The following is a 21,048-nucleotide window of genomic DNA, read 5'->3' on the forward strand; positions in this document are numbered from 1 at the left end:
AATAGTTAGTTTTTAACTTTGGATGAGGAAAACGGATTAGGTGATTTTTAGAAGTCCTTCATAATTGTATGTTTTATGATTCTGTAGGCATTAAGCAATGTTTTCCAAAAAAAGATTAAGAAATTTCCCATCAATTCCCTTAAGACTTAGATACTTAAATATTTTCAAAATTTTTGCTGTGTGCCTTGCAGTCTTTGTGCAGCCTGGCCTTCCACAGAGTCTGATCTCATCAATCCAAAAATGCACAGACGGAATGTGGTTGAACAAATAATTATGTATGCATTTGAGGGGCTGGCTAGGAAAATACTCTAAATTTTATGAAATGATCAAACCTTGATTAGTCTCTGCGCAAATATACATTTCCTCACTTTTTTTAATAACCCTAATATAATGCCTGATGTACTGACTTTCCATATTATTCCTCGAAGCTGTGCATATTTAAATAATGTTGTATCTAACAGCCTGTTCTTTCATGAAAGCTACATAAACCATCAGCTGACATCCAGCAAATTTCAAACGGAAACAGAAGTGTTGGATTTTTTTTTCTTTGCTTGGAATGTCTGGCTTAGTGCAGAAGAATATTCCCAGATGGTACCGCAGTTGCATACAAAAGACTGCTCTTAACAGTACTTAGCTACAATTCCTCATAATCTAATCATCTAACACTTAATAGATTGCCTTAGAAAAGTATATTGCATGTACATGCACCTTTTTTTTTTTTTTTTCCTTTTTTGCCATGGTCTCCTAAGCATTTCGGACACTGGTATCTTATTTCTGTCTCATGAATTCGTGTCACCCTATGTTGCAAAACACCCCTCAACACTTGTCTCCTCTGAGAGCTCTGCAGTGGGGTGGTATAGAAATAAAACACTCTATATCAGCACAGTTTTCACCACTTGATAGCATGCACTTCTTTGTCAAATTCAAGCGGAAAACAATTGTTTTATGCGGTGCTTGCTGGGATCTGTGCGCTGCAAAATGTCGCTAGCAAAATATATCAAAATCTTGACAATGAACAGCACTTCTCAAAACTGAAAACCACGGAGCCATATCTTAGCTGTTAGAAATTGGCAGGGATCCCCTGAAGTCAGCACTGCTTTGTCGATACACTTAGTTCGTGGAACTGATCCACTATTGTTATCTGTCTTCTTGCCAGGGTGCTGTCCTGTTTTACTTTGTTTTTCGTTTATGCCAAGAATTTTCTTTTCCAGAGTGGAAAGCCTGGAATTTTGTGTATACCAGCAAATAAATACTTTTCTAAATTAAAATGCCTGCAGTACATTTTCAAAGCGGCAGGTGACACTGCAGAGTAATAATGCTGTGTAATTTAGCTTTTTTCATGAACATTACAGGAGTGTATTACTGGGTCTCAATCCTTTTGTGCAAAAGGAGTTTCGTGGAAATGCAGAATTCAAGTTCCCGTTAACAGGATTGAGTCATTTTGTCTACCCGAAGTCTGTCACACCGACAGCATCAGTAGAGGGTCCCAGCAGGGGCCCAGCTGGGGAAGTGATAGCAGCTTTCCTGGGTCCACAGACACACCTGTATAAATAACCTCAAGGGAATGCGGGATCTGGAATGTGAGATTTACTCTTGGCTTCATAGAAGAACATGGTTTTCACCTAAAATCTTTTTGTCCAGGAAGTACTAAAAGTAATTTGCTACTCTGTCATAGCTATTCCTCACCTTTTAAAGTAGCCTGCAGGAGTTCTTACAAATATGTTGTAGAGAACATATTTAATAGTAATCAGGTACTCTTAGGTGATTTTAGGGCAGTCTCTTGTGCTAAGGAATAATGCTGTATGGCAGATTGCTATATGGCACTGTTACTTTTACAGTGAACCTTCTTATGGGCTGCATAAAGAAGCAAATAAATAAATAACTAATGGCTAATAATGGTACACTGAGGGTGTCCTCACAGCGCAGAACAATATATAATAATAAAAAAAAACAGCAGGCTAAAAAGATATCCCTTAAAATAACCTCAGTAGGGTATACTGTACTTATTTAATTCCATATCGTCTGATCAAGTAATGTCTTTTCTACAGTAACGCTGCTAATAATTTCCTCTGCAACATTCAAGAACTTGGCAAATTTGGAAAGTTACATAGGAAGCTTTTTGGTTTATGTAATATAAAAGGAAGGACGCATATTTTAAAACCCTTGTAACGCTTGTAGCAGTGCTTGATTTTTTTTTTCCGATAGATCTATTGATATAAGCCTGTTTTTATTTAACTGAGCTCCTTTAAATATGAAAAATGGATCATTTGTGCATGTCTAAAAATATTTTTCTCAGGTTGCTTCTTCTGCATATTTTAGATTTAACATCTTATTAACATCTGAAGCAAGCAGAACTCCTAAATCTTAAAGAGCATTGAGGATGACCATCTTTAAAGTCATAATCCTTAGAAGTGCCTACTTTATATCATTTCCATTTTGGATTACTTAAGATTCATAGGCACAAAAGCACAGGGTCCTGTGCATAATGAAGGCTTCCTAACTTCAGGAGCTAGATGCTTTGCTCCTGTTTAAATTCTATCACAAGGCAAATATGGATAGGATGATGACAAAATTGCACCTATAACTCAATCCATTAGGTGCATTTAGGCTGCATTTAATGCACAAGGACACTCCTGTTTGCTCATCTGTCACAAGGTCTCATTACCTAGAGGAAGGATTTAACAGACCCCAATAGGTGAATATACCAGGTATAAGTAGCCTTTGACAGAGACCTGTTAGCAGCATTTCTTGAAATGTTCTTTTTGCTTGCTGGCCCTACGTGGCTTATCACTTGGCCTGGCTAAAGTTCTCAGTAAAAGTGCCAAGTCTCCCTTTAAAATCTTTCCAGGGAAGCAAACTCCTCACTCCTGCTTTCCAAGAGCAAATCCTCATTTGACAGCCTGGGTGTTTTGGCCACACACTTAAGTCTGAGGACTTGCAACACCTACTTTAAAAACTGAAAAGGTATTGTCTTCACAAGATAGTGAGTTCTAGAAAATTTCAGGAAAAAATATTTGCCTCTTTTTTTTTTTCCCTGAAACTCAGTGAGGACAAAAACTGTGAATTTGGAAGGAAATTAATGCTTTTTGCATTTGAAATCTTTCCTATTTCTAAGGCATGTTAACAAGTAAATAATCAGCATTAGAAAGAATTAGCACATCAGTAGGCAGTACATTTGTCTCTCTGATGTTTGATGTGATTTTTCAAAAGAAACTATTTATACAAGGAAAAAAAAACCTCAGACATACAAAGATGTTTTTCTGCCTTCATAATTTCCCTAAGTTTAGCGTTTCTCACTGAGCCCTAAATACATTAATAGCTAACAACTTGCAAAAGGATAAATACTGCTGAGGTTTGGAAGTTTCTTTCCCTGGTCCCCATTGAAACAAAGAAATCAATTCTCTGAGAGTGTAGTTAGTCATCACTACCATTAGGAGAAAAAGAATGTGAAACTGTTGCCATTGCTCAGCCCATCGTCAGCTATATTTAAATCTGCAATGAGGCCTCATGCTGATCAATCCACTAAACACGTGATGCAAGTGCATTAAAAGCTATACAGATATATTTGGACATAGGATATAGGGTATACCTACATAATGCTTGAGTGGTTTATCTGATACCATGATACTCAGTTTATGATGACTTTAATGTTATCTAGATAATGGAATTATTTGTTAGTATATTCAGGTATTCAACAATTCCATTAGTCTTTTTAATGTTGCCTGAAATCCCTTGTTTGAGAATTACATTTTCAAAGGTTACATACTTTGATTTTCAAAATGCTGGGTTTTTAGGAACCCAAAGAGTGTCAAAACAGTGGTGCTTTCAAAACATTTTCACTGTTATTCAGAGAACAAATAATAAGCTTCTGAGTTGTTAGTTTCCACAAGCTCGAAACAGAAATGGTCTTGGACTTCAGAAAAAAATAAAGGAATGGCACTTTAAAAGGCAAGTTTAGGAAAGAGGCTGCTGCTTTTCGTTACAGGTAAGGCTCAAAATATATTAGCTTCTTTTTAATGACAGACAGCATAAGTCAACAAGTTCTGTATTCTTTTTTCTATTCTATTTTTCCTGCTATTGTTTTCCACATTATGACATCTTGCCATGAATCGAGTCATTCTGAGTCTTGAGAGAAGTGCTGGTAAAATTATTTGTCAGTTGACTCTGTATCTGAGTAGCCTACTTACAGAAAAAAAAAAAAAAAGATTTTACTTACATCCTTAAGTCAGACAATTAAACAAATCTAGTATTTAGAATAAATAGTTGTAAAGAAATGTGTCTAAAGTTGCATTTTCAAGTTGACCAAACACAGAGGTAGTATGCCTAGGAGTTCCTAATTCTCTTTCAAATGCTTCAAGATAATGATCTCCAAGTAGCTGACACAGTAAGTCTTGCAAGGTACCTGAGGCTTTTTGTTCATCACAGGTGCAATTCCTCAGCTATTTTTTTTTCAGCTATGATATGTTTCTTGATCTGTTGTGTTTGTTACTTCTTGCTTAGGATTTAGGTGTTTGGGTTTTCTTGATTTTTTTTCACTTCTTTCATTTAATGTCCAAGAAGTGCTGAAGAGCATTCACAAGAATATGAGTACAAGCATAAGTACACTCTTTTCCCCACACATTTTTCTCTCTACATGAGAAAAATATATGTATATATATAGGGAAAGGAAAAGAACAAGAAGGCACACCTGGTTTCAGAAGAAACAGAAGCCCTGGTTTCATCTCACTTAACTCCAGGCACTAAATTGAGATATCTAAGCTTTTCACCTTGGTTTTTTGTATAGTTAAGGGAAGGAGAAAGAGACATCTTCAGAGTATGAGCCAGCCCAATAAAACCAAAGTGGAGGAGCAGAGGAGGCAAGGACTATGGCATAGACGTGAACTGGCCAAACACAGAAGAAAACAAATCTGTAATGAAGGAGATAGTCATAGTGCTAATCAACAAAACTGTCTGCTTTTTTTTTTTTTTTTGCACCCAGAACTAGCTAAAGAATGTGGTAGGGAAGCCAACAGCTGCAGGATAAGGGACATTCCCAGAGTAATTTGCTGTACATAGGACCGTTTCGGTCTTTTTCTATGACCCTTCTGTAAAACAACATCAGCACTCCAAACTGGAAAGATTCTATCATTAAATTGGAGAACATAATCTATTTACTGTCCTATCAGTATTCATCCGTCTTTCATACACTTGCACCATTTTTCATTGTTCTGTCAATACGCGTACTGTTTTTTATGTCAATTAAAAATTGCTCTGTCTTTCCTTTTATAGCTTCGTAAATCTGTTTTCAGCATCAGAGCAAGAAATCTTCTGGAAAAAGAGACAGCAATCAATAAAATTCTCAGGTAAGAACCCGCACTGATTTAATAGGGTTTTGAATGACAGCTGATTTCTCAATACTCGTTATGGTTTTCATGATTGTTACTGTTGGAAATTAATTTACTATATATATAGTATTTATGATAGTATATCCGTATGTAGTAAGTCAAAAGTAAATGCTCTTCTTTGGGTATATTATATGCTTGAGCAGTAACAAGCATATTTATGCTCTTATTTGTATGTTTCAGTTCTTTGTCATGTTGAAATGTCATGTTTCAGCCCTTTTCACTTTTTCCTTCAAAATTAACCAAAAGATGTCTCTTCATAAGCAATATTATTTTGCCTAAGGAATTTCAGCTGAGTTCTTGAACATACGTGCATGTAAACATTGATAGGGGTTGTACAGTGGAAAGCATAGACTACAGATTACAAACCATATTCTAAGCAGGAAATGTGCAAGGAAGACTTCAAAACTATGACCTCTGTAGAAGGGATTCCTGAATATTTTACTAATCATCACTCATTTGAGTACTCCAGATAAAGTAAGTACTCAGCACCATAAGTAGATAAGGCACTCCTGAGTCTCCAAGACTCATGTTTAAATCTGGGAAATGCCATGCAGCTTTTCAGGCCAGTGTTGGTGTTATGCTATTTACATTAGAGTTATTATCATTCAACTAAGGTCCGTTAACAATGTTAATGATTTGTGGATCATTGTTTTCATGGTCATATATTTAGCATATAGCATATATTTTCATGGTCATCAAAGCCGATGCATCTCCAGTATGTTGTGAATGATTTGTCCCAAGGAAAGCTAGATGCAAACAAGAACAATTTATGTGAAACAGAGATAGTGAGATTAAAACAAGTAGGCAGTGTTTTATGAGGGGCAGTGCAGCAAGAATTCAGTATGGTTTTTGAATTGTGAAGTTTTGTGAAAATTGCCTACTAATTGCATGCCATTTAAGAGATATTACAGTAGCTAGCTCTTTAGTTTTTTTTAATCCTCTGTAAGAGTACAATACGGTAAGAGGTGTAGAAATTAATATGATTTTATGTTTTCAAACCTGTGACAATAAAAATGTGAACTACTAATTCGAGTGTATGGCCTGTGTCATGATATTGCTGACAAACAATGTAACTGCGAGGCCACAAGTTTGCTTTTTAACAAACTTGTATCTAGGGGGATTTCTCATTAACTGACCTCTGAATTCTTTTGAAGAAAAGTTTCAGAGGCAAAAGAAGAAAGTTTTAATCTGTGCTCTTCTGACATTTATTATACTTTCTCACTTACTTCCTTGGTCATCATGCTGAACTTTGGAGAAAAATAGAGAAAAAGAGGGAGCTTTTGTCAAGCAGTCAATATACAGGATTATATATGTCCTGTCATACTTCATAGGGCTGCATCTTAGTAATTTTTAAAGAGGCAGGCTTTAACTGCCTCTTGAACAAATGGATCAAGTAATGTTTTTGCCTCAAAGTTTTCAAGTGTGCTCTAAACACATCTTCAGTGCATCTGCTCCAGCATAAGAAAATTGTGTTCACAGTATAAATGGCAGAGAGATAGTAGGGAAGCTTTACAAACAGAAAAGGAAGACTTAAGGGAAGATAAATTTTACAGCTTAACCTTTGGATTCAGTTCAAGGTACACAGCAAAATTCAAACTCACAGGAGCACCCAAGATTATTTTGCTTAAATCATAAATACTATATTTTCTCTGTTAAAGGTAGCTGAGTCTTAGCTATTCCAAGTATCTTACAAAAAGGATAAATGATGTTTATGTTAGGAACTTTCAGAGATGATTCAAAGATGTCCCTTCTGAAAATATTCCTAGTAAATTTTTGTCTACCTGATATAAGGAGCATTCATCTAAAGCAATCCTTCTACAAGGTAAAGCTGCCCAAGACCAAAATCAGCTTGGTCAAATTGCTGCACTAAAAGGATAATTTTAAGTCTGCTCTAGCTTTAACCCCACATCTCGTATTTAAAACCTTATGAAATTATATTTTAATCAAATTCTAAATGTTTCAATGTAACCAACTAAATAGAAGGAATGTGTACTACCTTAATGAATTTGTAGGACAAAAGCTACTGTTACATATTTCTTGGGCATATTCCTCTGTCCAAACCTTGTTTTTCCTCTTTACAAGAAATATTCAACTGCTTGACATCTTATCCCCCAAAGAATACCCCTGAACCATGAAGACATACAGCTCATACAGCGAATCATAAGGATCTCTCCAGCTCACTGAATGCTGCATTGTGTGGCATAATGGATTGTAAGTGCCTCCAAGTAGAGGCCATCTCAGGTCCTTTAATTTTCCTCTAACTTTCCTACTGCACTCCAGAGAAACCATATATTTATGGAAGATCCTTACTTGCAACCCAGCCTTCACCCAACCTCCTGCAGTTTGTCATGGAGTTGCTTCTTGGAATGGAGTCAGGAGTATAACAACTACCGACCTAGTTACTGCGACTCTGACCCATGATTTGCATCACCCCTGCCAGTATCAAAGCATGCAGAAGCCTAACTCTTCACATAAATCCATTCTAAGGTGGAGACTTTACCCTCCTGAGGAAAATGAAGTAGCATAAAAGTGATTTGTAGCCATGAAGAGTCATTTTTCCTAAACTAGTAGCACCTCTGAGTTACAAATAGCTTTTTTTTTTTTCTGAAAATAATGCATTTCTCTTGGTAGCAAAAAGTACTGTTTCTAGAAGATTTCATTCCTCCTGTGTTTCTGCAGAGGTTCCCACTTTCACTCGCTCTCTCTTGCTGTTTTCACTGCTTTTCGTCTTAAAAGCAAGTCATGCACAATAGTTCTTCTGACCCTCTGTTCAGTTCATGACATGAGCGTCAAGTGCTTAATGGTGTCACGGAACGAGTGGGGTTGGGGATGAGTGACACAATGCACTTCACTCGTGGGAAAGAAACAGGAATAGGTTTTATTGGTAATGACAATGGTTTCATGAGATTCTATGGCAAGGTCACTTATTAGTTACTGCATGGAGGTTCAAGATTCACACTGAATTATCAAGGACACCCTCCTGTTGGGTCACGAGGTTCAGACTGGACCCCCTTGCTTTCCAAATTCCTTCTGAGAGGAGTCTGGGTGCAGCTGGATCCAGTCCTAGTCCCAGACCTGGTCAACGGTTTATGTCTAAGGGATTTGTGCACAGTTACAAAGTAAAGTTTACAAATTCAGAAAGAGAAAGGCGTGCTATAGTCACTTACCACGAATCTGTAGTGGGAAGGATCTCTTAACCTCGAGGAGTATCCTTGAGAGGCGTCCCTGCTCAAGGGGAGATCCTGGCATGCAGCCCGCTGCCGTGCAAGGAGAGCTCAATGGGCTCTTGGGCTGTCTCTGTGTTTATAGGATAATATGATTGACTGATAGTCATTCTTTCAATTCAGAAATGACTGTTGGCTGGTGTACTCACAGTTAGCCTTATCTCCCCATCAGGATAGGGCCATCAGGACTGTTATTGATAGTTAATGTCTGGATGGGGGAAGAAATCAGGGAGGCAACTACCAGGATCAGATAATGTGATAGTTAACACCTGAACAGGGCTATGTGTGAGAAGTCAGGATGAGCTGGGGAAGGCGCGTATCCGTCACAAATGGGTCCAACTGGCTTTCTCAAGTGGAGAGGGTAGAGGAGGCCCCATCAAAATACTGTGCACAAACCTGTTCCACTCCCTACAGTGTTGAAGATAAATTGTAAACATCAGAATGGTGGAAAAATTAAGCAATTCATTTTAAATACCCTCAAATAGTCCACAATATAACCAAAGTATGACTAGAATGGAACATGGTTCTGATTAAACCCACACTTGGCTGAGTTGTGCTTCTGCCTATATTTACTAAAACATGGGACTAACTTGGTCTGTTGGCCTCCGGTCTGTTGATAAAGAAAATCGCAATAGTCAAAGTACAGTTCATTATAAAATAATGCGTTGTGACAGTTTGGGAAATTAGAATTTTTAATATGAGTAGCTTTTTATTTGCTTTTCATTAAAACTGATGCTGTAGCCAAGCTGTAAACTGGTGCTAGGGTTATGCAAAAGAATTCTCACTGTTCCAGAAGAAGGATGTCTGACACATTTACTGGGCCTGAGGGAAAAACATATCTCATGCCTAAGTGAAACTTTTAGTTTTATAAACAGCTAATCGAGTGAAGCACATTTATCTTATGTCTGAAACTAAAACTGCCTTGAGTGTGTCTTGTGGAAAAAAAATGATTACTTAAATTAAATATCCAGTTCTACTAATTTGCTAGAAGGCTAGCAGATAATTTAGCTGTGTTCAAGTAAGTATTTCTTCAAAATACAGTGATTTTTTTCTATGAATATCAGAATGAGCAAGAAACAAGATTCTCTGTACATCACAATGATAAATGGCATTGTGAAACAGAGTTAGTGGGTTGTGAAGTCTTCGACATGGCCAATATTGAAAAGCAAGTTAGATGAACATCTGCCCAGAAGAGTATAGGTATCATTGATCCCATCTTGAAGAAGATGATAGACTAAATGACCTTGAGGTTCTTTCTGCTTCATTGACTCTATCAATTCTTCCCTGATCCAAGGGAAATCCAAGGGGTAGAGGAAATGCTGAAACAGCAAGACAAGATGAGGATGGTAGTCTGAGGTGGTAGTCTGCTGTCTAAAGATTGCCGTATTGCATGATATTTATAAAATGAGAGATAGAAACACTGGAAACCATCGGGTAGGTGAATTTACCATGAATCATAGGTTATCCAACTTAACCATGATGTAAGTTGGATGAAAGTATGATTTTGGCGTGTGTACAACGGACAATTATATTAACAGATACTACAGAACAGTTTAACATTCACTTATCTAAATAATAATAATAAAAAAATGCATCAAATCCATGCAAGTAAGAAGAAGCAACAAACACTCATTGCTGGAAGGATGTCTCCTGAAAAAGTCCAAGAATGACCCGTATGCATATCCTGTGCAAGAGACCTCAAAGACTTCATTAATGAAAGGTACAGTATTTTGAAGTATTGATCAAAACAATAAAAAAAAAGCATTAGCTCAAAATATGTTACTTGATCACTGTGTTTGTTACTTATTTTTCAGGGATTCCAAAGCATGAAATAAATACAGCCTGAAGTGGGCTGCGTAATTATTTACAGGTATCATGCTCTATATAGTATCCCAATATTACATGATCCTGCAGGGTCTTGCCCTGCAATCTGGCTTTTCAATAACCTGCCAAATGAAATTTTCTCTTTCAGATTGTTTTATTCCATTTGTGCTTTTCACAGCAAATGTGGATCATATGGTTTGCAGCTGCCTGGACTGTGTTCAGAGTACTGCAAAGTAAGTACAAAGTGGGAAGACTTGGCATGTTTCCTATTGTCTTGTCTCCTGTTTCCTAACTTGCTCATTCTTCCACAAGCAGACATGAAGCTATCTATGGTACAGGTGTTATGCAAAGGTCAGAACAGCTGAAGAACAGCTTTAGCAAAAAAAAAAAAAAAAAAAGGTTATTTTTGCCAGGATTCCAGCATTTCCAAACAAATGTCAAAAGCTTCTGATAGCTACAAATGCATAAAGATGTAGCAAAACTTTTTTTTTTTCCTAAACTCCAATTAGCAAACCACATATTACTAGATTTTTAACACTGTGGGACAATGATGGTCCCAGATGTGGGATTCAGCTCAAGACTACCACACCTGCCTGGGAGCTAAGTATCAAATCTGTCACTGTAGTCAGCAGAGATCTAGTTAATGCAAGCACTGGAGCCCAATGAGATAGTTACCTGACTGCTTTATTTTTAGATGTCTTTATGATGTAACTTGAATAGCTTCCAAACACCATTAATTGAATTGATGAAGTGCTCAATTAAGTTGCCCACATAAAGGCATCTGGTAATATATGATATATCTGGGGATATCCAAAACATCCTTTGGGGGCTGGCAAATATGACAGAAATCTATGAGGAACCCATAGACTTCTTGGGCAGCAGCTGGAGACAAGGCGAAATACCACCTGGTATGGCAGCTGGCAATGGCCTCCTCTCTAGGAGCAACTCAGTTAAGGCCTACATCTCCAGTGAGTATGAGGGAAGCAAAGGCAGCTGACTCACACACCGGTGCTGAGAATAAGCCCGTAAGTGTAGGTATTTACATTAAGAAGATAAATCCTATTGTAGATGTTAAGGTAGACACCTCTGGAATTTTGAAATGTCTTGGCACACACTGACCTTTCCAAAAGTCCTAAAAGGTCTGCACCTCCAGATGCCTGAATTGCTGAAAAATATCTTGTTCCTGACATGAAAGGAAAGCAGAATGTGTCTTTTAATAAGAAGATTAAGTCACTAATTCCCATAGAGTAGAGAATGCTAGAAGACAGGAACTCTCAAAAGTAACCCTGCTCTTTCACAGTGTCATCTTTGTGAAAATACAGAAGTTTCTTGCTAACAACTTCTAATCACTTCATTGTAAAATTGGCATTGGAGTTCTTTAAAATTAGGTAGTGTGTGTGAGTGGTAAATACGGATTGAGACATCTAAATTAAGGTAGACATCATAGAAAATCCTAACAGCCTTTCCACAGGACTTTCCCTTTATGCACATGTATTCTTTATTATAGTGTATGATTAAGTTGCTTTATAATAATCAAATAAGCCATATTTTTCATCAAGTCAAGTAAAGAATTTATGGCCTGGGCAGGTAATGTTCTTTTATAATGCACACTAAGATTTTATGTTCTCTACTCATAAAGCAGCTTGGTGTTCAAGCAAAGTGTGTACAAGCTCGAGAAAGTTTTGTGGAAGTCACTTGCTGATGTAAGGAAAATCATTAATAGCACAATATTATTGTTGATGTAAGAAAAGCTAACTTTTAAAACAGCAGAATAATTCATATCTACAGGAGGAAAAAAAAATCTTCATCACAGCAAGAAACCTTTGTAAGAAAGAAGTCAGACAACAGAACTCTCCATTGTCCAGTGGTAAACTGGACCATCACTTTAATGGAGTTAGGTAGCATCTACTTTTATCAAATAAAATATATCCTTTTTTATATGTAAATTTCATAGATATTCAAATGATACTATTACTATGTTCTGACAGTATTATACCAGATCATCCTATGGAACATAATTTTTAAAATCCATTGGTTTTAAAATGTTCATGATTTGGCTAAGATAAGTTGTATTTTAGTGCAAGACACAGAGTGATTTTCTTAAATAGGAAGATACTTCCATGTCCATCTAATGTAATTTAATGCCTCTGTAATGAGTGTAGCACAATGTATTTTTTTACTTGCTAGTATAATTGTCAGTGGTGACATCGAAAAACATCCTAAGCTTCTCATTTTCATTCCAGATCTCGCTTTGGATTCACACTCCTGTCATTTGCATGTTTAAATCCAAAAGATGAAGAAATTGCAGATAAGAAGAAAAAAGACCTCATCATCACGTTAAACAATACTAAGGAAAGAATACGCCTGAGGACCCATACTGTCAAGGATAGCATTTATCCAAACTTCACAGAGAACTGTCAATAGAGCGGTCTCTCCAATAGCATGTATATTTTTGCATACTTTCCAAAAAAATGGAGATTCAATTCATTAAAAAGTATGAAATATTACCAGCTGGGCCTTGTGAGAGTTTTTCTGAATAATTGCACCAGACAAAAAGAGCAGTGAGCCATATATTGTGTGGACTTAAATTTGTAGCATTCCTAGTAAGCCAAAATATTTTTTCCAAATTTGAAATTCCATTCGTCTACCATCAGAATAGTTATGCCAGCTCTATTTTAATGGAAATCTATCTTTGTCTTAAACAAATCTATTTTGCTGTTGCCAGCAAAAGGAAAATATGCATGCTCCATTTAGTTGGAGCACACTTACTGGCTATCTAAATGAAGTCAGTTCTGGCAAAATATTGTGCAGTATGTTTTTGCCAAACTCCAGCAGAAGCAAACTGAAACAAATAAACAAAGAACTGCAAAATCCCCACACAACAAAATGCTGCAGTAAATGCATTCCGTAGAGCAGACATTTCATATTGCAGAGTAACAACAGTGAGCAGCATTTCATTTCAAACATTACCCGAGCCTGGTTATATAGAAGAAAACTGCAAGATGTGTTGTTAACGTCAAATGTGTTCATAAATAAGTAGAGCATAAGTAGAGCTCAGGAAGAGGACTGCCCTACAATGATATTCTACCTCGCTTCTTTATTCCTGAGAAGCTTTTCCTACTGGTAATTGGTGCTTTCCATGGCCTTCTTCACAATTAGTGAATGAAGTCATGCGGGAACAGAGATTCTACAGCAAACTGAAAAACACTTCACAGATGGGCTGCCTTGCTAAAGCATAGAGAAGGATCATCAGATCAGAGAGGGAGACATTGCCCTAGAAATATGATGTTTTACGAAGAAAAAAAAAAGTGTTGCTGTTTCATTTTTTCTGTGTTACTGTGCACTTGTATTCCAAGAAAGTCAAGACAACTTGTTTGAGTTCCCTAGCTCAAAAACTATCATTTATCCTGACAACAGTTTTTTATCAGCATCGTATTTCTTTGTAGGGCCTGCACTAGACAACGCATGTTGAGTGGGTCCTTTGAGGGGCAGCCTGCAAAAGAAAGGTCAATACTTAGTGTCCAGCATCATATACGGCAAGAACGCAGGTAAACGCAGACAGGAAGGACTGGTTAAAAATATCTTTAAAATAAAAGTCATAAAAAGAACTAAAGGTGCACAATACCTAAGTTGCGTAAAACTGAAACGACTTCTACAAAGAGGCAAATTGTACATTCTTCATTGTAATTGTAATGAAATTCATTGTAGTTTATAAATGGGGAAAAAAAAACCTTTTCATTTCAAATGTCATTTCCTTCACTGACTATAAAGCTATCAATTTAAAGATCAGAAGGAAAGAAATTGGCTTATGTTATACTATATTGAAAACAATTGAAGAATACATAAGCTTCTGAAGTAAGGGAGAGAGAAATGATAAGAATTTGCAATATTGTATGTCTAGAAAGTAGCGCTTTATAGTGGCTATTCTATAAAGGTCAAAATTTTATCGTAAAATGTATCGTTAAATTGATTATGATTGTTCCAGGTCACTGAGACATGGTTCCAACAGCCAGCGCATCAGTAGAGGAAAATCTCTTGAAACATTGACTCAAGATGTAAGTCCTCATAGATATCATGTTTTCAATTTGGGGATGCAAGAAATAGGAGTATGTACTACATAATCACTGCTTGTGTAAGATCAATGCCTATCTGTGATCATGCTTACAATTTGTCATTTGAAATCTTGTAAGGAAATCAGAAAACAAATGGGGTAATTGTATTAGAACTATCCTCAAAATAACTGCCATGGTTATTTCACTGATAGACTCACTGGTTTTGAAATACTTGCGGAAATAGATTCACTGAAACTGTAGACACTGCATTAGGAACACTGAATTGCTACCCAGGATATCTTAAAAAGCCTCAGTCTAGAATTACAGAAATAACTCAGGCTGGCAAAACAGTACTTCAGAATTCCCAGTGAAAGTTTAACAATATTTATCAAACACTAGAACTGTCAAACAAAAGGACAAAGACTAAAAAAGAAGAAGAATAAGCACAAATTTCCCTGCGCTGTAGTTTCATACCGTGTAGTACATTTCCACTTTTGCAAATTCATACTGATATTTTATGGATTGCTATGGCTACATCAAAGAAAATTCCAGAGCAGTTTTTGGTCTCTTAACTTCCAAACCACCAGAGTGTATGTGATTCATACTTAAAAAGAACTATATAAGAATTCATGAATTGCATTCCATGATGATAGAAAGAAACTATAGATAACTGTAGTAACTGACATTTCAAAGCAGATTGTGGCTTTGCTAATGTCTCTCTATAGCAAGGGGGCCCATAACCTTACCTCTCCAGGAATGAGCCAAAGAAGCTGTGAAATCTCAGTAGAAAAAAATTACTGCACCCTCCACTGGCTGAGCACAGAAACTTGTCTTTGCTCACTTTTCATCTTTCCTGTGTCTATATAGTCCCTACATGTATATTCAGCACAGCTTACTACCTTCCTGTGTTTAGTGTAGCAGTGCAAGTAGCAAGGCCAAGGAACTCAGTGTGTCCAAAGCTTTTTCTTTCCCGATTACTGCCTTCAGTCATTTTGATGGAGTTCTTTCCAGTTTGCAGATCTCAGATGAGTTTACAGGACCTACTTTGCAGTTAGAGTAAATAGTTGCATTGGATGGCACTTCATATGTAAAATTAAAACTGAAATTAGCCTTGCTGAAAATAAGCAGCCTTGTGCTTTAGATAGAAAATACTGTGCAGTATGCTTGACACAGTTGATGCCTAGGGCGTTTGGAAAATAAGATTTTTCATTGACTATTTCTCTGTAAAATGCCATATCTTGCATATTAAAAAAGTCAAAGATCTCATTTTAAAGGAATCATTTTGCTTCTAGCACTCGAATACAGTGAGATACAGAAATGCACAGAGAGAAGACAGTGAGATAAAGATGATCCAAGAAAAAAAAGAACAAGCCGAAATGAAAAGGTATTGAAAAATCACTAATTTGAACATGCACTTTTCTGTATTAAATAATCTTTGTATGAAGGAAAAATAATTGAGAAGTGTGATTTAAAAATGTAGGGGATATTTTTGGAAGGGACAATGCATATCATTTAATAATTTACATCCTTTCTTTTACAAGGAAAGTCCAAGAGGAGGAGTTGCGAGAGAATCATCCATATTTTGATAAACCGCTTTTCATAGTTGGCCGGGAGCACAGATTCAGGAATTTTTGTCGAGTGGTTGTGCGAGCTCGCTTCAACGCGTAAGTTTGTTGCATATGAACCCTTGGTTCAGCCAAGCGTTATCCTTCGTGTTCTCAGAAATCTTTCTTTTGGAAGGGAAACTGTGCATGATGTGGTCACGAAACCAGCTGGCAGCCAGTTGCCTATGGTATAACCTTACTGCTGGAGGAAAAGCAACACAATAAGGCCGTAGTCGTTTGAGCACTCTGGGATGCTGAGATGGGTCAAGACTGTGGGGAACAGAAGACACCAGTTAAGAAGAAAACAGCAATGTTTTCTATCGCTATTTTTAGAGCTTGGGGAGTCAGCTTGCAATTCATTCCTCAGGGAGTCTTTATAGGCCAGCCATGACTCAGACAAAAAATAGGGAAAAGTGAAGAGAAATGAATCCCACTTCTGCCCATCTGAAGCCTCCTTAGCCTGTAATTGGAAGCCCAGAGTGGAACCAGGAAGGATTCAGCTGTGGGAGATAAAAGCAGTTCAGCAGAGACCAGCTGAAAAGCAGAAAGACTCAGCAGCTAAACTGCAGCTGTGCCCACATGTGGCAGGTACAGACCTGCCTACAGGCTGCCTGATACAAAATGACCTAATCACTCTTCTTCTAATCCTCTGTCTATAGCTGGTACCCCAATTTTGAAGCTTAATGCCTGTCATCTTGCAAACATATGACATAAATTGAGGATAGCTCAAGGGTATGCACTTGGAAGACCTGCTTTCAGCACCTGCTTTACTATTGTTTTCCTCTAGGCCCTTTAACAAATTATTTCTACGTAGAGCAGCAGGCAGGTTAGATATTCAGTTTTACAATACCTGTAATTAGGTGTTGCTCCAGCACAGCCATGAGTTCCGTGCCAAGGTTTTCTATGAGGCTGTTACTTGATTGGTGTCCACTGGTCCATGAAGAAGGTGCAAATTTAAAAAGCAAAACAAAGTATGTAAATATGCATTCAAATCCACTTTATAGATATATTTCAGAGCCTGCTGTGAGAAGGGTTAGAGGATATTTTTATTATTAATATTTTAATAAAAGCAAAGCTGTGATTTTGTTAAACAATCATTTGGTGTTTATTTGAATCCAAGTTACTTGATTCATTGCCCCCCACCCAGCTTGTTAAGCAAAGTGTTAGGACATGACTTTTTTTTTCTGGTAAAAACAGTTAAGGAATGGTGCTATATACAGTGCGGGAAAGAGCTTAAGAACGCACAGAAGGCAGCAGGTTCATAACTATTGTACATGCAGAAGAGGATAACTGGCCAACCTTGGACCGAAGAAAGAGGCCTGCACCTTGCATGCACCTTGCATGCACCTTGAATTCTTGTAATTCATAAATATGAAGTATCTTCTGATGACTGTGCCTCAGTCAGGTCAGTTTTCCCCATTAAACATACTGATTACAATCTCACATTCCAACAACTAGAACCATCACATGGGCTAAAGGAGACTTCAGCACAGATCCTTCTCCTGCATGAGTTAATGCAAGGATGTGAAAAATAAATAAAAAGTGCCCCTAACCACAGGGGCAGGAAAGGGTTATCAGGTGGTGTTCTTGTAGCCTCTCTTGCTGAAACCATTCTTCCTGGTATAGAAAACCTAAATAATTACTAGAGAGGAATTTTACTAGGGTTGCCTACATATATTCTTATTACTTACAGAGTGATTCTCACCTTCTCTGGCCTAATAGATGTTTGGATGTTGTAGGTGAAGCAAGGTAGCTTTATAAGAGACCCAAGTGGGTACAATCTAGGAATATTAATCAACAAATGATTGAACAAACTATAAAGAAATAGAGCCTGTGGAAGGACTTTGCGTCAGTTAAGAGTAAGTTTTGAGACAGAAGGAGCTCTTGGGGAAGCGCTTTAGAATATAAAATTCAGTTGCGAGGTTATCTTACCCCTCCTCCGGCTCTGACCAAAAGCAAAACAGAAAATTAAATCCTTGCATTAAATTCTCCTCACAAAACCATGAGTCAAAAAGCTAACCATTTAAAGAATCTTTAGAGGAATCACTGGTATGCCATAATCAAGGTGGTACTAACTACTGATAATATGTCTAACATTGCATAAATGAAATGAAACTCATATGTACATTTAAAATTAAGCCAAGATAATTTTTTCCTTGATTTTGGATGTTAGTTACTTTAAGGTAATGCTTACACATTATAATTATAACAGTATCTAGAATAGAATTTAAATGACAATCTTTTTTTTTTTCTTTTCATAGTTCTAAAACAGATCCTGTTACTGGAGCTGTGAAGAATACTAAATACCATCAGCTTTAGTAAGCACTGCAAAAGTAACTTCATTTGGTCATATAAACCTACAGTTTAAGTGTGTGAGCGCACACATGCATATTGGTGTATATATGTGTATAAATATGTGTATTTCTTTTATCCTAAAAAAAAGTCTTTTTTTTCTTCGTGAAGTTGTATGGGAAGGGGGATGAATAGGGAAAGGCTTTTTTATCAGACTTTTCTTCTTTATTTGCTTGTAACTTCCCTAGTTCTGGCACACTTTTCTGACATAGAGAAATCTTTGACCTCCCTCAGCTTAATATATTTTTCATAGGAAAGTACTTAACTGTGGTGTAGACACAGTAGATATGTCATAGTACTCTGGACATTTCTGTAATGGTTACATTTGTGTATTTTTTGCAGTGATTTGCTGGGGTTGGTTACTTACCTGGACTGGGTCATGATCATTGTAACCATATGCTCCTGCATTTCCATGATGTTTGAATCCCCGTTTAGAAGAGTTATGCATGCTCCAACACTCCAGGTACTGCTAGTAAATCATATCACATTTAGCAAAGCACAGCCACCTTGTTTTTCTGCACTGCCTGTTACTAAATGGTGATTGTTCTCTGCTTTGATTTTCAGATTGCTGAATATGTTTTTGTAATATTCATGAGCATTGAGCTTAATCTGAAGATTATGGCAGATGGCTTGTTTTTTACACCAACTGCTGTCATTAGGGACTTCGGAGGAGTCATGGACATATTTATATATCTTGTAAGCTTTTATATTTATGGGAGTTTTCTGTAGCATTCTTAGTCTTGATCCTTTTGTTGTTTGGGAATGTTAAAAAAAATCTGGCCCAGAACCTTGGTTCAAACTCAATAATGTAATTTGTGTACAAACACCACTGTTTTCATGTGCAGCCTTTTAGCTACAGACATCTACAAATATGCTGGCATTTGTTATCTGCCTGGCAACTTAGTATAGGCTTTTCATTGTATGCTCCCTTTTAAATATTTGTGTGTTGATATGTTTAATGCATCAGACCTTATTTAATTCCAACACAAGATCCAGATCTTTGCCCTTGCTTCAGCAGTTTTATAGGATAATCTTTATCTATTTCTGTCATCTGTCATTCATTGCTTCCTCCCCTCTGAACAGTTATGCTTTACGGAAAATGTTTCAAAAGGCACTGTCCTTTAACAGAAAGGGGAATGGAAAGCACATCCTTGGTTTTGCCTGTGTTGCTATAGCACAAATAATGTAAAGCAACAGCATCTCTTTTTATATTCTACGTTTCTATTTTCTCTCACTAGAAGTATTTCTCAGGAAAAAATGTGCCACTGTCCAGTATTCATTTCTTGCATTTCATTCATATATGAGAAGGGCTTCTCCTTTCTCTTTAACGTATCACAATGTGCTATAAACAGTGCTCAATGTAATATAGTATGAAATATTTCGTAGCTGAAGAAATTACTAAGTAAAATTCCTTTGATGGATTTAGATTAAATCTTTCAGAGATTAATCCACCAGACAGATATGTTGCATAAAATTTGTCATGATCAATTTGTATCAAAGATTCTACTGTTACCATAAATAAATATATGCATACCTATATAGAAAAAAAATCCAACTGTGGTATGCATAGTAAGGAAGTGCATTAGTTTCTTGAAATGCCTCTGAATCTGTTATGTTGCTGGTTGTGTTCTGTATTTCTTTGCAGGAAAATGGAGATGGTACACCTTGGTACTAAGTGTGCCCAGGGTCTAAAAGAGAAGGAAGCTCTACTATCTCCTTTTCATTTGCTTCGTTGGAGTTGCTGTTATTTATTTTTATTATTTTTTTTAAATCACATTATATTTTTAATCATAATAGTGATATCAGCTTGATCATCCATATTTGGACATCTCTGTGTAACACTCTCATCTCTGCCTTTAGGAGATTCAGAAACAATTAACAGGCTTTATAACAAGTAACCAGCTTGCATAGATTGTTACAGACTACAAGACATGGCTAATGCTTTGAAATGCTGAATACTCATGCAGCAAAACTACTTATGCCTGTAAAAAAATGCAAAGAAGAACTGCTATAGACTCTGTTAAAAAACTTTTTCAGTGACGGTGTTTCAGCTTCAGGATAGCATATTTGACAGGGAGAGAAAGAATAAAAAGCCTGATCTAAGGTCTTAATCTAGGAACTCATTTACTGAGTTTGTGTGGTGTTTGTAGGCCAAGTAAAACACTGCAATCCTGATGTTTCTTTACCTTTTTTTACTATATTTCTTCAAGGTAAGTTTAATATTCCTGTGCTGGATGCCTCAGAACGTCCCTGCTAAATCAGGCGCTCAGCTCTTAATGGTTCTTCGCTGTCTCCGACCTCTTCGAATTTTTAAACTGGTCCCTCAAATGAGGAAAGTTGTACGAGAGCTCTTCAGTGGCTTTAAGGAAATCTTTTTGGTATGTATCAGTTATTTTATTCCTGTTGTTACAAAAAGATGTAGAGGAGCAATAAGTTATCGTTTTTCTATATGTTTTCTAATCTCTGCTATCCCATATTAACTTCTCTTTGAAGAAATGTATTGAAGCTACCACTGCAGAGGAACACAGAACAGTTTAAAAATTCAGAATGTAAATTATTTATTTACATTTACACTCAATAAAGCTGTTGTAATATGTATTTTGTAAAT

General features: G+C 36.8%; 1 protein-coding gene across 1 annotated transcript in view; it reads left to right on the plus strand.

The window, feature by feature from the left end:
• Positions 1–21,048, plus strand: part of NALCN (sodium leak channel, non-selective) — a 218,594-nt gene that overhangs the window by 172,671 nt on the left and 24,875 nt on the right. The window contains exons 18-26 of the mRNA XM_088525668.1: positions 5,269–5,342; positions 13,879–13,980; positions 14,418–14,487; positions 15,777–15,868; positions 16,026–16,148; positions 18,350–18,406; positions 18,783–18,903; positions 19,005–19,136; positions 20,651–20,818. Coding sequence (XP_088381794.1) covers positions 5,269–5,342; positions 13,879–13,980; positions 14,418–14,487; positions 15,777–15,868; positions 16,026–16,148; positions 18,350–18,406; positions 18,783–18,903; positions 19,005–19,136; positions 20,651–20,818 — 939 coding nt within the window. The remainder of the gene's footprint in view (positions 1–5,268; positions 5,343–13,878; positions 13,981–14,417; positions 14,488–15,776; positions 15,869–16,025; positions 16,149–18,349; positions 18,407–18,782; positions 18,904–19,004; positions 19,137–20,650; positions 20,819–21,048) is intronic.

This window comes from Tinamus guttatus, unplaced genomic scaffold, assembly GCF_059628265.1.
Source record: "Tinamus guttatus ecotype Peru unplaced genomic scaffold, ASM5962826v1 Tinamus_guttatus_pri_ptg000235l, whole genome shotgun sequence".
Taxonomy (NCBI): domain Eukaryota; kingdom Metazoa; phylum Chordata; class Aves; order Tinamiformes; family Tinamidae; genus Tinamus; species Tinamus guttatus.